General features: G+C 44.8%; 1 protein-coding gene across 1 annotated transcript in view; it reads left to right on the top strand.

Annotated features, from left to right (window-relative positions):
* The window catches only part of LOC128873579 (cell adhesion molecule 2-like), a 30,068-nt gene extending 17,092 nt beyond the window's left edge, over nucleotides 1-12,976 (top strand). Inside the window, exons 2-5 of the mRNA XM_054117230.1 lie at nucleotides 313-518; nucleotides 6,098-6,326; nucleotides 7,661-7,960; nucleotides 10,033-12,976. Coding sequence (XP_053973205.1) covers nucleotides 313-518; nucleotides 6,098-6,326; nucleotides 7,661-7,960; nucleotides 10,033-10,133 — 836 coding nt within the window. The 3' untranslated portion in view covers nucleotides 10,134-12,976. The remainder of the gene's footprint in view (nucleotides 1-312; nucleotides 519-6,097; nucleotides 6,327-7,660; nucleotides 7,961-10,032) is intronic.
* The last annotated feature ends 2,355 nt before the right edge of the window (nucleotides 12,977-15,331 follow it).

The raw sequence follows: 15,331 nt of genomic DNA, 5'->3' as shown, positions 1-15,331 counted from the left end.
GTTCCCCAACTTTGTAGTCATTGAAGCTGTGACACAAATAAGGATTCGATATATGCAAGGTCGCCGCGAGGCTCCGACTGTCCTGGATTCCACCGAGCATCGGTATTTATACCTAGGTGGAACAAAGTCAAAGCGACTCGGATGTTTACGAAAAGTGGAAGGACACGTTGTGTATTTACGCCCACAATGGGACACAGCGTCCGTGGAATCGATACCCTGTTCACAGCGGGTGCTTTTATTTGTCGACGATGGAGAAAACATGGTTTAGTCGACAATCCATCTTAACCGAACCTTCCTTCTTCTCTGTTGCAGATACTCTCAGCTTAGGCGATCGCACGATAGATAACATGGATCGACACTCGAGTCAGAACAGACCACGAAATCAGCTGCTGGTGGATTCTGCGGTGAAGTCGAATGCCGAGCCTACGTTCGACTCCTCGCAGAACACCAACGTCACAGCCCTGATAGGGAAGACCGCTTATCTCACGTGTCGGGTCCGCAATCTCGGCGACAAAACCGTAAGATTATTACGTTACGTATAGTCGATCGAACGCCACACGAATTTGTAGCTTTCCAGTAAACGTGAGACACTGTTTCTGACAGTTCAAAATGATACGGGGGTACTACTATGCACGAAACTATGCCAAATGGATTAAAACTTATAATAAGATTGAAGGGTCAAAGATTGATTCTATTCCAAGTTAATAGAAAGTATACTTACTTTAGTATAGTTTTCGGTGTACCTTTTCCTCAAGTTCCGTTCGCTCGCCAACGTCACAGCTCTGATCGAGAAGAACTCTTATCCTGTTTGACGAGACCTTAAGATTATTTGTCGCGTATCGTTCATCGAACTCGGAACGAATTTGTAGCTTTTCATCGCGACGAGTTTCCCTCCCAATCTTTTTAGCCCCGTTTGCGAGCTATTCGGGCAAACTCGACGACGGCGTGTATCGCGAAAAATTGCTGGTGACAGGTCAATGTTTCAGAAAAATGCTCCCGCGATTTCTCCACGTTATTATACGGGGTTTCGACAAATTTGTGGCGGTAAGATAATTACGTCGAAGGGGGCGGTATACTTTTGCCAAGAGAGGAAACCCAGTCTCCGTAAAGACCTTAGGAAAAGCGATTTGCAGAAAATAATCGAGTTGCCCGGGCTCGATTGGACGTTAATCGACCTTCAAGGCAACTGGAAACTCAATTTTATCGCAGCTCGTGGAACCACCGTTACAAGTATCGGTCGGTCGAGAGTAATCGGCCAAGCCGAGTACTGGTGCTACTCAAATTATGACTTTGCGATCACAGTCTCGGATTATTTCGTCACTAATACGCGGTAATTCGCTCGAAGAATCCTCGGAGGTTCCAAAATATTCAATTGTTTCCGAAAGCATACGCCATCCAGAACGTTTCTATCGAATTATTCCCGCTATTCCATCGAAACGCGAACCTACGGATCGATATTCCGAAAAATAGGTGAAACTTTCCCTTCGAGAGGACCTGCGACTACTTTTCTTATTGGGGCGCCTCGGAGCTGGAACTTCTTCTGAAGTTCGTAATTACAGGATAGAGAGCGGAGAAGACATTGTCGTTGCGCGGTAATCGTCCGGAGATTGGAATTTCTCGTAACTGTGGTTAAAATGCCGGGAAAACCTCGAAATGAAGTTGACCTCGATTACACGCTGGTCCATTATTGGCGGTACAACCGAGAATGGGGGTGATTCTTCATCGACGAGGAAGTCGAAAAGTAGAGCGCAGTTTTCATAACTTTATTCCCGTATTATCGAAGCGTATCGGAGACAAAAACGTATTCTTTGAAAGGGATACCCTGCTTTCGAGTTGTGCCAGGGATAAAAAAAAACCCACCCAGTTCGTCGACTTTTTTCGATCGTGGCACTCTTTCCTCATTAAATATTCCGGCAGCCTCCCAGCCGAGTTCCGCGGTTGCGAAAAGCTCGTAGGTAAACAGGATTACAGCTAAAGAAGGAGCGCGACAGAGATCACGGCGAAAATGCACGGGATCGCACCGACTGTAGACACGGGCGTAGAACGTGGAAACGAGGCCGTTCAATTTCGGCATTTCGGAGTGTGTAAACCGTATTAAGTAAATTCATTATACAGTCGGGGGCAGACGTGCCCTTAATTTCATTCGTTGTCCCGCGTCAGCCGTGGAATTCCATTTGCTCGACGTCCGAATTGCCAGGTCACATGGATTTCCTCGATACGTGATTCTCGCCACTTTGCATCGTACCGCGACACTTTCGGCGTTTCATTTTCCTACGAACGGTATTATTGACGCTAGTTGCGAACGTGTTCCGCGAACTCGACGAGAGATCTGCTTAAATATACTTGACGAGCCATTTAAGAAGTCGCCAGGATTATACTTGAGCATGGGAGATTCATTTCGTGAAGAATATAACGTTTTATTAAAATATATTGAACATTAACAAGTACAAATTAACGTTTATACGCCTGTAGATCCTTCGATTTGGAACGCTGCGCTCAAACGTAGTAATATTGGACGATTATAGTCAGATGCTGCGAAGTTTCGCGCAAAAAGAAAAGGACGTTGGCGAGTTCGCGCGGCAGACAATGCGCGATGGTCTATTTGCAGTTACGCTTGTACCAGTTTTGCTTAACGTTCGGTATTCATCATTTTGGACGTCTTCCGTAGTTTCATTCCATCCCTCGTGTCTCGGAGCCTCGCCGTCTCGATGGGCAAGTTCGAGAGCGTTAAACTACTCCGTATTCCCGTCGCAGCGGTAGAAGCAACGGCTGGCCAGACGTTACGAGACGTAAACTTGGAAGAGTAAATACGCTAAGTGGTGCCAACACGGCGTGCGCACACATACACAACTACGAAGTAGCCGGTAGACAGCTGCCTTTTCCGGTTTCCATCGAGGGATGAATTATGGCGGATGCATCGGCGAGCGACCGTAAAGGCCTCGCAAGCTCGCTAGGGCGTGCTTCGCGCGACTGGCATGCGTCATTTGCAAACTTCCGCCATCGATTATTAATGCAAACTCGTTCGTTTGGCTCTCTGGTACGCATCAAGTCCGTAAACGAACGAAAGACGGCCTCTGGAAATGGTCATTTTTGATTGCCGAGGGGAAGCGTTTAATTTAGAATATTGGAAAGGGGTACCACTTTGAGAATTTTTTTTCAAACACTATCGACGATACCTTTTGCAAACTTTGTATAGATACCGATACAGATTAAAATAATCCTTTCCTGACTTCTTGAACACGCGTTAAAAAATTTGTCTTTTCCATCGAGTTTTATAAGGGCCATTTTCGAACATTGTTCTCTCATTGTTTTCGCGTTTGCCCATGTCGCCCAGTGTTACGAGCCAAGTTTCTCTGCAGAGATCGGCCTTTCAGCAACTGACAAAGTCATATTAAAAAAAGGTGCCCCGGCAGGGTCAAAGACGTTCAAAGTTAATACAAAACTTCAACACCCGCGCCATGGGAGAGAGTCTGAACTTCGTTCCACGAACGAATAAAAAGTTAGATGCCTCTTTGTCGTGATTTCTAAGCGGCCGCCTCCTGGCCCTGTTCAGAGCCTAATTAAAAGTGCTTCGCCTCGCGAGCCAAGATGCGAGAGTGGTTCGTAAACGGAAGATCCGGAGGAGTCTTTATTCGATGTCCGATTAAACGCGAATAACGACGTTGCACATCTCGCGCTGCATGCCTCGAACAATTTAGATTATGGAACTGAACGAACCAATCATCCGACTTAAACCTTCTTTCATCGGCGCCGCTAATGGCTCTCCTACGGAAAAGTCAATTTCCCGCACCAATAGGCAACGAAATGATTTCTTCGCTGCGGAGCTCTGACGTCTGCGGAGGACTTTGCAGATACCACGATGAAACAGAAAAATATATAGACGTTTGGATTGGTGATTCTTCGATTGTTTCTTTTAATGAATTTTCTCCTTCTTTCGAAGCGATAAAACAAAAGAGAATACTCGCCTAAAGTGGAAATATTGAGAATTGAAATTCACGATTCGTATATATCTGCAAACAGAACCGATATCGCGAGAGGAATATACAAAACCCGTTCAAAATACGTGACATGTTTATTCATCTGTCGTTCGTGTAAAATATGTAAAGCATACGCAACGTGAAAAATGCGCGTTTTCCCACAGTCCAGATATTATTTCTGACAAAACGAGAACGAATTCGAGCCAAACCGAATTTGTCGGATTCCTGAAACGTTCCTGTGTATCCTCCGTGGATCCGGGAAGATTGCACTGGTACTTATCAGCACGGCGGTTGGCGTGAAAACTCCTCTCCTCCCCCTGACGATGGGATCTCGAATGATCTTGGGGGAATGTTCAACGGTTCGTTCCTCGACTTTATCCAGCAACGAACCCCACGGACCCAAGCTTTCGACTCGCCATAAACGGAGAAATAGACGAATCCTGCGGTGTTTCCGTTTCGGGATCCGGGGTAAACTCGCTGTCGCTGGGAAGGCAGCTAGTTTCCCAACGCAGACTTCCCAAGGAGTTTACTAGATTACTTTCCTGTTGCTGGTAAGAGCCCCAGAATCGTGTGCACGTATACACACGCGCTGATGAAATTACCGTCGTCCCCGTAGACGTCGAAGTTCACCAGGGCCGAAGTTTAAATGTCTCCTTCGTCGAAACGAATTATGTATTACACGGACGGGCGTAGGAGGCCTCTGCGGATGACGGAAGCTCGCTCGTGCCGGAACTTCTGACCTCGCACCTCACCTCTGAGAAATATTTAACGCTGACAAACGACACGATGGTTCTGCGCTATTGATTCGGTGTCGACGACCATTCGTCCTCCGAGAACTGTTCTGCTCGCAGACTCTCGGAAGTTGGTCCAAAATTAATATTAACCCGACAGGTCGTCTGTTTTGAAACTTGAACTCGGTCGGTTGGCCGTGCTGCGCCCTGTGATGCATTCTCGTGATTTATCAATTATTCCTACAGTTTCACTGCATGTAGCCGACGAACTTTATTATTTATGAAATGAACAGAATTGGTTTCATGTCATTTTTAAAAAGGAATTCAAGGTAGTATTGCCTCGCCACAGAAGAGGCCGATACACGATAAAATAAAATGTAAAATTAACTTGCAGTTATTCAAACAAACGTGTGTACAATGGAAACGAGACACGGCGTTGACGTTTAATCGAAAATTGTCAGTGCTGTATAATTTCAATGAACAAATAACAAAAGATCAGGTAAAACGGCGATACAGCGAATGTGAAAGTAAGTTTATGAGCCGGCAATTTTCGATTAAACGTTCATAGCACGTTTCACGTTTTCGCCATTATATATATCGCCACGTTCATTTGCATAATTGGAAATTAATTTTACATTTAGTTCCGTTACACAGACATCTATTTCCACTTATTCTCTATATTCGTTGCGTTAAATAATTTTCGATACTTTTACGATATTAATCAAAAATATTCCGACACCTAGTAACGATCGATTCGTACGCATTTGTTTTACATTTAGATTTGTGGTACTATTTCTTTTGTTTTCTCGTGGTCCTCATTAGCGAGGCTTTCTCACCTATTGTCTGACGCTTTTTCTCACAGTTTTGCATACATGGTTGCATGCTTTTTGCGTTGTATTGTGTTCGACGATAGATTGAAAATACTACATTCCTGTAACAGCCACAACGCGTGCTGAACGATGTTATCAAACAAAATACGTATACCAATGAAAAGAGAGAATTTATTTGATTTCCGAAACGGAAGCTATCTCTGCGTTGCAATCTCTATCGCATTCATTTATCGTTACAAACAGTCACATCTTTTGTGTACGCGAGAGAGAATAGCGACTATGAACGCGAGGTCAAAAAACCAGAAACAAACACGCGGAAAGTTCAGAAATTTTATGAAAAATGACGAGACGCGTTGAAAGTTAAAATGTGGAGAGTATCAAAACTATTCCGTTTTCAAACGGATAGAGTTGAAAGCAAGTATACCGTTTTAAGTTCAAACGCAAACGTATCTCGTTGTCAGCGAATTCACTTAGCGATCAGTCGCGGCTATTGAATGCACTCTGTTCACCGTCCCTCGATAACCATCATTGATTCCACTTTGAAATTCCGTTTGCAAAGGTTTCCTGGGTCAGACACAGGGACATTCACATTTTAACAGCAGGGGCGTATACCTACACGAGCGACCAACGATTCCAAGCGCTCCACGGACAAAATAAAGGCCAAAATAGCGAGTGGTCTGAATGGACTCTTTGCATAAAGTGGGCGCAGGAGAGAGACCAAGGACTCTACGAATGTCAAATCTCCACTATCCCCGTCAAGTCGCATGAGTTTCGCTTAAATGTCGTCGGTAAGTTCCATTCAACGATTCTCGAGGGACTAGATCAGAGGTCGGCGAATTGAGAACGATTTTTAATTAAATACAACGCCGTTCCGGGAATCTCGGGAATAAAGAACTTTGGATAGCCATCAAATGCAAGATAAAAATGTTATTTTTAAATGTAACCCTTGGCTTGTAAAGCTTGACATTTTTACTGGGACTTTAAAAGCTTACCGACCTCTGCCTTAGACCCTCGCTAATCCTTCAAAGACTTTTGCTAATTAGGCTTATAAAGACCACGCTTTAATTAAAATCTTTTCGTTTCATTGAACAAAGCGGAACGGTAGACAAAAAATAACCTTTCCAATAATACGACATCTCTCTCGCTAGTTAACCCTCCGTTGCATAATTATTGCCGAAAATTGGCTTGGTTGATTTGTCAAGACAGTAAGCCAGCGTATTGAATTTATTTTCACCTGTCGTCTAGTTCTAGTGCTACTCTAATTAATTTCTTTGAAGGTAAGGCAATATTCGTGCCACACAGGGTTAATTATGGGAGACTCTCGCTACTCAGATTCGGTGTGTTTCCATTTACACGCGACAAACGTTGTTCACCGAACAGACCGTCTAATCACGTCATGAGTGCGATTGATATCGATATCACTTCCCCCATGAAGGGATTCGTCGAAGCACGTACCTACGGTTTCCCGATTCTCGATTGCTCTCGAATCATTTTGCGCAACAGCGATCTAGACATATCCAGCGCGACCGCTCGACGACGTATCGACTTGTCCATTAACGACGCCCGAAGAGGGAGCTTCCGTACGTAATTGCAGGGAGCGCGATGTTGTTGATGACGTCCTCATTATTTCAATTACAATGATCTTGAGCCTCGGTAACAAGCTTCAGCTCGTTAGTCGCCACGAATCCGTCCAAGCATCCTCCGAGTCTTTTCTCTTCGTCGAGTATCGTTTCTTGGAGTTCGCTCGCGCGTGAACAGCTTTCGCTATACATTGATTTAGAGATCGAATCGAGAGTGCTGCGAGATGTGAAGAACAAAGTGGAGTAATATTCTTGGTTTGTCGGGACGAGAGGAAGTCGCGTGGTCCCCCTCTTTGGAGGCGTATTGGGCTTCTTAGGGAATTAAAAGTAACGTGAAGTAAGTGAAGCGTTAACATTAGTGGCTAAGTCATATATAAAAAAAATGGTTATGGTGATCCAGAACGAGACGCCATAATACTTTTCTTACCGCAAACCAAGTATATTGCTTGCTTCTCGCGAAGGTTTCGCCATTGTGAAGCTAAAATGAATGAATTGTTATCAATCGAAAAGGGTGAAAAAAAGGAACTGGTTCTTGATCGTAGTGCCGACAGCGACGATACTGGGGGGTCCAGATCTGTACGTGGGAGCTGGGAGCACGATAAACTTGACGTGCGCCATACACTTCAGCTCGGAGCCACCAGCGTACATCTTTTGGTACTACAACGAGAACGTCTTGAGCTACGACAGTCCCAGGGGCGGCGTCTCGGTGATAACCGAAAAGGGTGGCGACATCACCACCTCTTGGCTCCTTATCCAGACGGCGCAACCCTCGGACTCCGGGGAGTACAGCTGCAAACCTAGCAATGCCAATACGGCGTCCATCAAAGTCCATGTCCTGAATGGTGAGTGTTTACATGCGCGGCAACGTGACGTTACAGTTGGACGATCGTGACCATTGGATACGGCGTTGTTTCTATAACGGAGCGATACGATATTCATTTTCATGGAAATCAATCCAAGCAGATGTATCGCGAGACGTGGACATAGTAGTTGTCGTTGAGTTGAGGTGTATCTTTATTGGGAGCTTCTTTTTGTTAGACGTCATTAGGATTTTAAATTAAACTTGGTAGAAAACTGTGTAGGAATTCAGAATATCGCGAGCAAATGAATATCGAGTCCGGCAAAAATATCTCAAGTATATACATTGTCCAACGTGGAACCAATTAATTAATTCGCATTGATTCGATACAGGAGGAATTCCCCTCCCAACGAGAATAATCCTAGACAGATTTGCCAACAGATGGGAAATCTCTGACCAGTATCGCTGGCACTTGCCCTATCCCAGATTTTGCAAGCGTCCGGGGACCACGCGATCAGCCTATCAGAACTTGGCAATTATGCAGTCTCGAAGTTCTGCCATATTTATTCGGCGACGTTGTCTCGAGCGCCGCGGTGGGAGTCGAGCTTTGCCGCGGTGAATATATTTGTCGTCGTGTTTCGTCGTTCCCCGATACGAACACGTTGGGAAATTAGCCTCGTTAACGCAGTTTCAAACGAAATTCCTGTCGTTTCCGTTATTACGCTCGCGACTGTAACGCGTCCTGGCATTTTTCATCAGCATTCTTCTACGCCAACTTTCGCAATGTCCGACATGGCGCGGTATTTCCGACGCATATTTCCACGGGACAGATAGGGGGACAAGAGTTTCACGGTTTTACCTTTCTTTTTTTTTTTTTTTTTAATGTAATAGTTGAAATACTTTGCCAGTCGTGGATCGACGCCTGGTCGGCGTTTCGAATCGTAACTCGACGTTTCCTGGCGAACAACGAGGCCAGTCGATCGCACGACGACAAATTTGTCCATGTAAATTACGGAGACTTCGACGTTCACGGGTCGTGGAATTCTTACGACGTTGCACGGACCGGACCGAAATCGAGCGGAAATTGCATTTCGATCCGTCGCATAAAATACTTCGCCGCCCGCGGGCGACGTTTAACGAAAGAAAGAAGCTGTCGAAACTCTGCTGTCCGAAGGGTCGTTGAGAAATATCGCTGGCATGCTGGAAACAGAGAGGGACGAAATTCTCATTAAGACAGGAATTTCAGATAACGAGTGAAAGATAAGCTACTGTTTAGAACTTTAAAATGTAAAATATGCTTGGGCACGACATATAGCGTAAAGAAAGTATGAAAGGAATATAGAAAGTACACGAATGCTACTTTTAAATAATTCCTCGTTCGCGTGAATAAATCGCTAAGAAGAAATTGTACCTTTTTAAATACATCAAAGAATCCACCGGTGGTGCTGTTTAGATTAAACTTGAATGAAAACTTCCACTGCTGGCTCGCTTAGTTTTGACCTCGACTGTATCTCCAGCGACTCCAAGTTTCGAGAGTTGTTCTTCCCCGTTGCGTTTCCGTTTCCCCGAATGTTCTTTTCGAAAACACTACGCTCGAAACGACTCCTCGCGGTTCCCGAGGCCGGGAATATGAAATAGACGACTCCCCTCGCTAGGTATATATTTCATCCGCAGCGTAAACAATCCCGCGGTCTTTTCTCTCGAAAAGCGTTAGATCTTCCGTGACGAAACTTGTTTTCTCCGAGTTGGCAGCTGCTCGATTCGTTAAAGTCGGGCGACGGAGTTACGCTTCCCTCTTGAAAAACTTCTGGAAACGAAGTGCTCGTTGATACTAAGAGAAACGCGGCGGTTGGATGAATTTTTGGTGCTATTTTCTTCGAATTTTCCCCATGGGATGGTAGAATCATTGACGTTAGGAAAGTTAAATGAATTTTAATCGATTACCTAAATCGTTACAACAGTGATCGACTCCAAGGCTCAGAAATAACTTCATCTTTGACATTTCTAAAAGACATTGTTTATTACATTTAATAAAAAATGTGGATGACTGTGCTACGTTAACGATACTAATTGAAAGGAAACGCGAGGATAAGAGCGCGTGACCTTTTGTTGCAGGCGAACGACCAGAGGCGATGCAGACCGGAACGGCGGGACCCATTTTATCCTCGAGCTGTCTTTTGGTGTCTCTGATCATTTTGTACATATCGTCGGTGTAAACGAACGTCGAACGACACGATCGAGCGTGGCTGCAACGCCGCTTAGACCGAGTTCGAGTTCGTCGGGGTACGTTCACGTTAAGTGCGCGCGCCACTGTTTGCCAGGATCGAGAGGATCGGGGACGAATCGATAGCCCGATCTACGCTTTCCACTTGTACGTCGAGCGTGATCGTGCGCGAAGCATCGAGTATCGCCAACGAAAGTTAGCTGTTCGCGCAACTGACGCCCAGCTTCGATCCTTGGACGCGTCAGAAATGGGCGAAATTCTCGAATAACGAATAAAAGATAATCAATTTATCACTTGTCGTTTGTCCAACGAAAACTGCAATCCGAATTACGCGATAGGTTTGCGTTCCACGTTGATCGAATAAAACCGTTCTCGCAGCTGTACGCAGTTTTCCATTGTCATCTGTTTTTTTCATCATTGCGATTGGAGTCTCTATAAAGGGATTATTTCGCAGAGTTATACGTCGCCTATATTCGATACAAAATTCTACGTTCTGGCCATCTCTGTCTGGAGATGGACACAATTTTCGACTAGATTAAAATGTCGAATGACGAATGAAAGGTAAACGTTCATCCGTTAAATAAAAATTAGAATTTTAACGACGGAACGAAGTATCTCTCGACGAGCAAACGAACATTTAGCTACTCGATCGAACTTTGCGAATCGCTAGCGGTTGCTTTTATTCGAATAAAATTTTGCCCATCTCTGGTTCCATCGCGCCGATTCCGATTCGTCGACAATCTCTGGCGACACGGAAGGTCCGAAAGCTTCACTTGTTTCCAGCGAACTCGTCGCGAACGCGGGAGATTAACATTCCGCGACAGTTGCTGGAGAATCGAGATTAACGAGCATGCATGTCGCGAAACTCCGACGAGAGTCGTATCTCGGTCGGAAGAGCGTTTAGTTATTAAGGGAACGTCGACGCTAATATCGGCCATGTCGCGGCCATTGGACCGACCAGGGCTACTCTCGACGCCTCGTTTCGTTTGGTGAAGGGTTGACCATAATCTGGTTCGATAATCCGCATCAAGGGAAACCGATTTACAGGGTGCCGTAAAAGCGTGGAACGAGCGTCTCGCGGTGTGCGCTTTTACGACTGGTCGAATCCGAGATGCAGGTTGCGCGAGACAGCATTCGAGGTGGGAAATAAAACGTGACTCGACTACTCGATACAGTGGAACGCGAACAAAACTTCTCCCCTCGACGAATCTCGAGATCCGTAACACAGTCGAGGCAGACGACCTGTAAGTCGAGCATCATCGTACTCGAAATAGGTGATGACAGGGTGCGCGAACAGATCTGTACAAATATTGATTAGCTGGAGGTAGAGCGTGTTGAGAAAGTCTGAACACTTTGTGGTCGATTGTGGTCCCAAACTAGACTGCCTCGGCAATGGTCTATCTCGAATTTAACATTTTGAGGAGAGTATCCAAGCTGCTCTGTTGAAAACTTTATACATTTTTTTATCAAATCAAGAAAATGGTATAGAAGCTCCTTTGCTTGTATTTTCCCCAATTCGTACAATTTGCCTCTCTCCAAAGGATCACAATTTTGTTGTATACATATTCTGTTCTTGGCGAGCTTCAATAAATATACTTAAACAAATAATGATTGCCCTAGATTATAATTTCGCGTGTCGAAGAAGACCAAAAGCATAGGTCGAAACGCGTATTGTTGCAAATAACAATGCTTAAACCGACTGCCTGCATTGATGAAGTATGCATAGTCCGAAATTCGGGCAGAAAATGTTCATTCCACGCTAGAGATACGCGCGCGATGCGAATGTTAATATTGAAGGTGAACGCATTAAGCCACCACGGTCGGGCGTGCATCATTGTCAGACGAAAAACGCGCGCAAATCCGTTCCAGCCGATTAACAGTTGGAATTGCAAACGTTACGCGATTGAAAACAATTACGGGATATTATTATTGCCGAACCGCTCGAAATAATCGTCGGGTTTTGAGCACGCGGTATTCGTGGAACAGTCGCGCTCTAATTTCCAGACATCCGCTCGTTTGTCGAGAGCTTATCGATTCGCGGCACCGGATGATACTTCCACGAATTTTCCTAATTATTTTTAACACCGTTCACCGGGTGTCTCTGTTGACTTTGGACTCCTCGGTAATCAAATTCGTCGAGTGGAAATGATTTCTTTGATGTAAGGAATTTCCAAAAGATTCTAATAGCTAATAGAACAAATTAAAAGTGTATAAAGTTTACAAGGTCTGTTGTGATACGATGCATTCCGTTTTGAGTTCTCGTTGTAACCAAAGCAAGAATATCAGAGGTCTGGACCATCGACGCAGTAGTCTTGGATGCACCGTTTTGTCGCGGGACTGATCTTTCTAGATGTCTGAGAGGGTCTAGGTTATGGCTGGGCTAGGTTTGAGCAAACAGCACTTGGCATAACCGAACGAGGACGGAACCCTGGGTGATCCGGTATTGGCGTCGACGGACAAACACGAAATCTGTACATAAACGTCTGTATTATAAATTGTGGGCCTGGTGATGGTAGTTACACGCCGACGACGCGAGCGTGAATGCGTGCGCGAACCCTCTCTCACCTGAAACCGGAGCCGATCGCGTTTACCGCGTGGAAATCGGGTATCGCAGTCGGAGTGGTTCCGAGGCGAGTCGCCTTTCGACTTCGAAGATGAAGCATCTTCGGGAGGGCTCGTCGAGATCAGTTGAGCGTAATATCAGAGAGCTTTGACAAGAATTTCTGCTTAAATTCCATTAGCACAGTAATAGCTACTGCTTTTCTAGGTACGTCGTCCTTCTTTTAATTGCTACTCATCCGACATAAGATAAATAGCTTAGAGAAAAAGTTTACTTTACAGGAATATGATATGATAAATAAACACACGAGAAACGGATGAGACTAACGTACAGGGTATATTTACAATTTGTAATTTGTATATTAAAATTTCAATTACGTTCGTTTTTGACTGAGAAACTTCGGGTCCTGTAAATTGTATCGATGCTCGTACCAAAAGCTTCGCCAAACGGAGCAGGTTGAGGATCGATAGCCCGGCCAGCTAATTGAAAATTAACGATCAGGTCTGGTATCCAGTTTCCGTATGATTAACGTTGAGTTGATAAACTCGGATCCAGGAAAATGAGGGATGATCACGCTCCGAAATTTGTGTTATGGAACTTGGCCATCACTGTCGCCCCTCCCGATCGGTGGTCCGCGAATCGAGTGCCGCAAAACTTTTAGACGACAATTTCCCCCTCTGAGCCCCGAAGGACTTTTTACTACTTTGTACATGTTTCCTTCCTTTCAAAGGCTTCCCGTCGACTCCGTGCGCGCGTGACTCCGTGAATGGGCTACGTCGAAAAGGGACAAGGCGTAATCGTAAACCACCGCGGACGGCTTGACTGACCACCGATGCCTGGAACCACTCTGGCGGCGACTCGCCAACACGACAGTTTTCACTCTCTAATTGTGTGTGTTTCGATGTGATATCCTCGCAGATAAGGGCCAACTCGGACTGTCGACTTTCCGTCGCGCGAAAATTTTTGATGGAAAGGACTCTCTTATAGCAGTAATTTTAAGAGTAACAAAGGCGAGTTTAAATAGACTTAATAGAAAATCTGATAATATTTGATTAAAATGAACTTTAGTTGCATCAATAGAAAATTAGTCCTTTACTCTGAGTTCACCGTAGAAAATAACGAGGTGGCAGCTTTAAGTTTTGAAGAAACGTAACTGCTAGAGATTTTAGCAAGCTTTCCCTCTTTTCTAAAGGCATCATTCAGGTTCCATGAGACTGTCTTTCACAACTAAAAGTATAACTATTCGGTTAGATAAACGACAGGAATAATTGCTACCGTTTTCGAGTAACCTTTCTCGCGTGAAAAAAATCGACAGCACGAGCGAGCCCTAACCCGCCGCGAAAGTAATGCGCGGTTCGTTCCCGCGCGAAACACGAATCGAATTCCTTTGTCAGTTTTGTGTTCCTACCACGATGGCGGTTGTTTCTCCGACTTGGATCGCGTCGAGTCGAAAGAAGAGGTGTACACGATGGAACAACGGACGTCATCCAGTCGTCTTGAAAACTGAAAGTCACCGTGTCACGCCAATTAATTTTATTTTCAGCGACATCCCCCGAGGCACATTTACGAAGACAACACGATAGTCGCGACATTTCGTCGACGGTATTGTACTGCCCAGTAAGAGAATAAATCGCATCTTTCCCCGATACAGGGAACGTTATTTACGTTAATAAAAAAGAACTCAAGACAGAAACAGGTATTCATTTCTGTAGAATTTTTCATGTAATTAATTAATTAATTAATTACGGACGATGATGTTCCCGAAACTAATCGAGATCAATTATTCAGCTGGTCTTTGATTCGACTAAAAATTTATCTTAATTTAAAGTGCCGCGTAAACATGTTACACGAACACGCGTTCGAAGTGTCTGAGTGAACGGAACGCGGAAGGAAAGAGAAGCCTAGTTCCAAGGTTTGACGGAAAGTGACGGCGTGCTCGGAAGTTTTTTCGAGGGTGAAATAGAATCGGAGTCGATACACGTGCGGTCGACGAAACGTGGCCCTCGCTCGCGTAAATTGGAGAGAATGATCGCGTGAACCGCCGGGGGAGAAAAACTTTCGGGGATTTCTCCCCTCTCGACCTTAAAAAGCGTGTAAGGGACAAAGCACACATTCGCTTCTTTGCTCACCGTTCCATTTTCGATTCGATCCACTTTCAGACAACTTTCTTTGATACTACAACGTTAACTGTGTATTTTTCTTTCATGCATTACTTTTTCAAATAGAGACACTGCTTGCAATTACGTCTAGAAAATCGTACCATTCGTTCCCTGCCAGGAACGCGTTTCGTTCACCCAAATGCAAATACTCTTTCCCGTGAAAGTAATAACGATTATACAAAATCATTATTAACAGTGCTCTACCGAAAAGAAACGTCTTTGTTGCGCGCTCTAGAAAAAGAATCTGTTAACGGGGCTCTAACGCGGAAATATCGCTTTTCCAGTAGTTTTTCCAAGGCTTTGACTGAAATTTACGCGAAACGAACCTACATCTCAGCAGCGTGACGCCTCGTTACGTCGTAAAATGTACCCTCTCGGTTGCAATTGAGTTCTCCGTCATTGTAGCCGATTTCTTACACGCGAAGCGTTTTAAAAATAACGTGGGTTCAGCGTCGCGTGGTGTATCACGCA

Source organism: Hylaeus volcanicus, chromosome 3 (assembly GCF_026283585.1).
Source record: "Hylaeus volcanicus isolate JK05 chromosome 3, UHH_iyHylVolc1.0_haploid, whole genome shotgun sequence".
Classification (NCBI taxonomy): Eukaryota; Metazoa; Arthropoda; class Insecta; order Hymenoptera; family Colletidae; genus Hylaeus; species Hylaeus volcanicus.
Note: the sequence above shows the minus strand (reverse complement) of the source record. Positions and strands in the feature narration are given on the sequence as shown.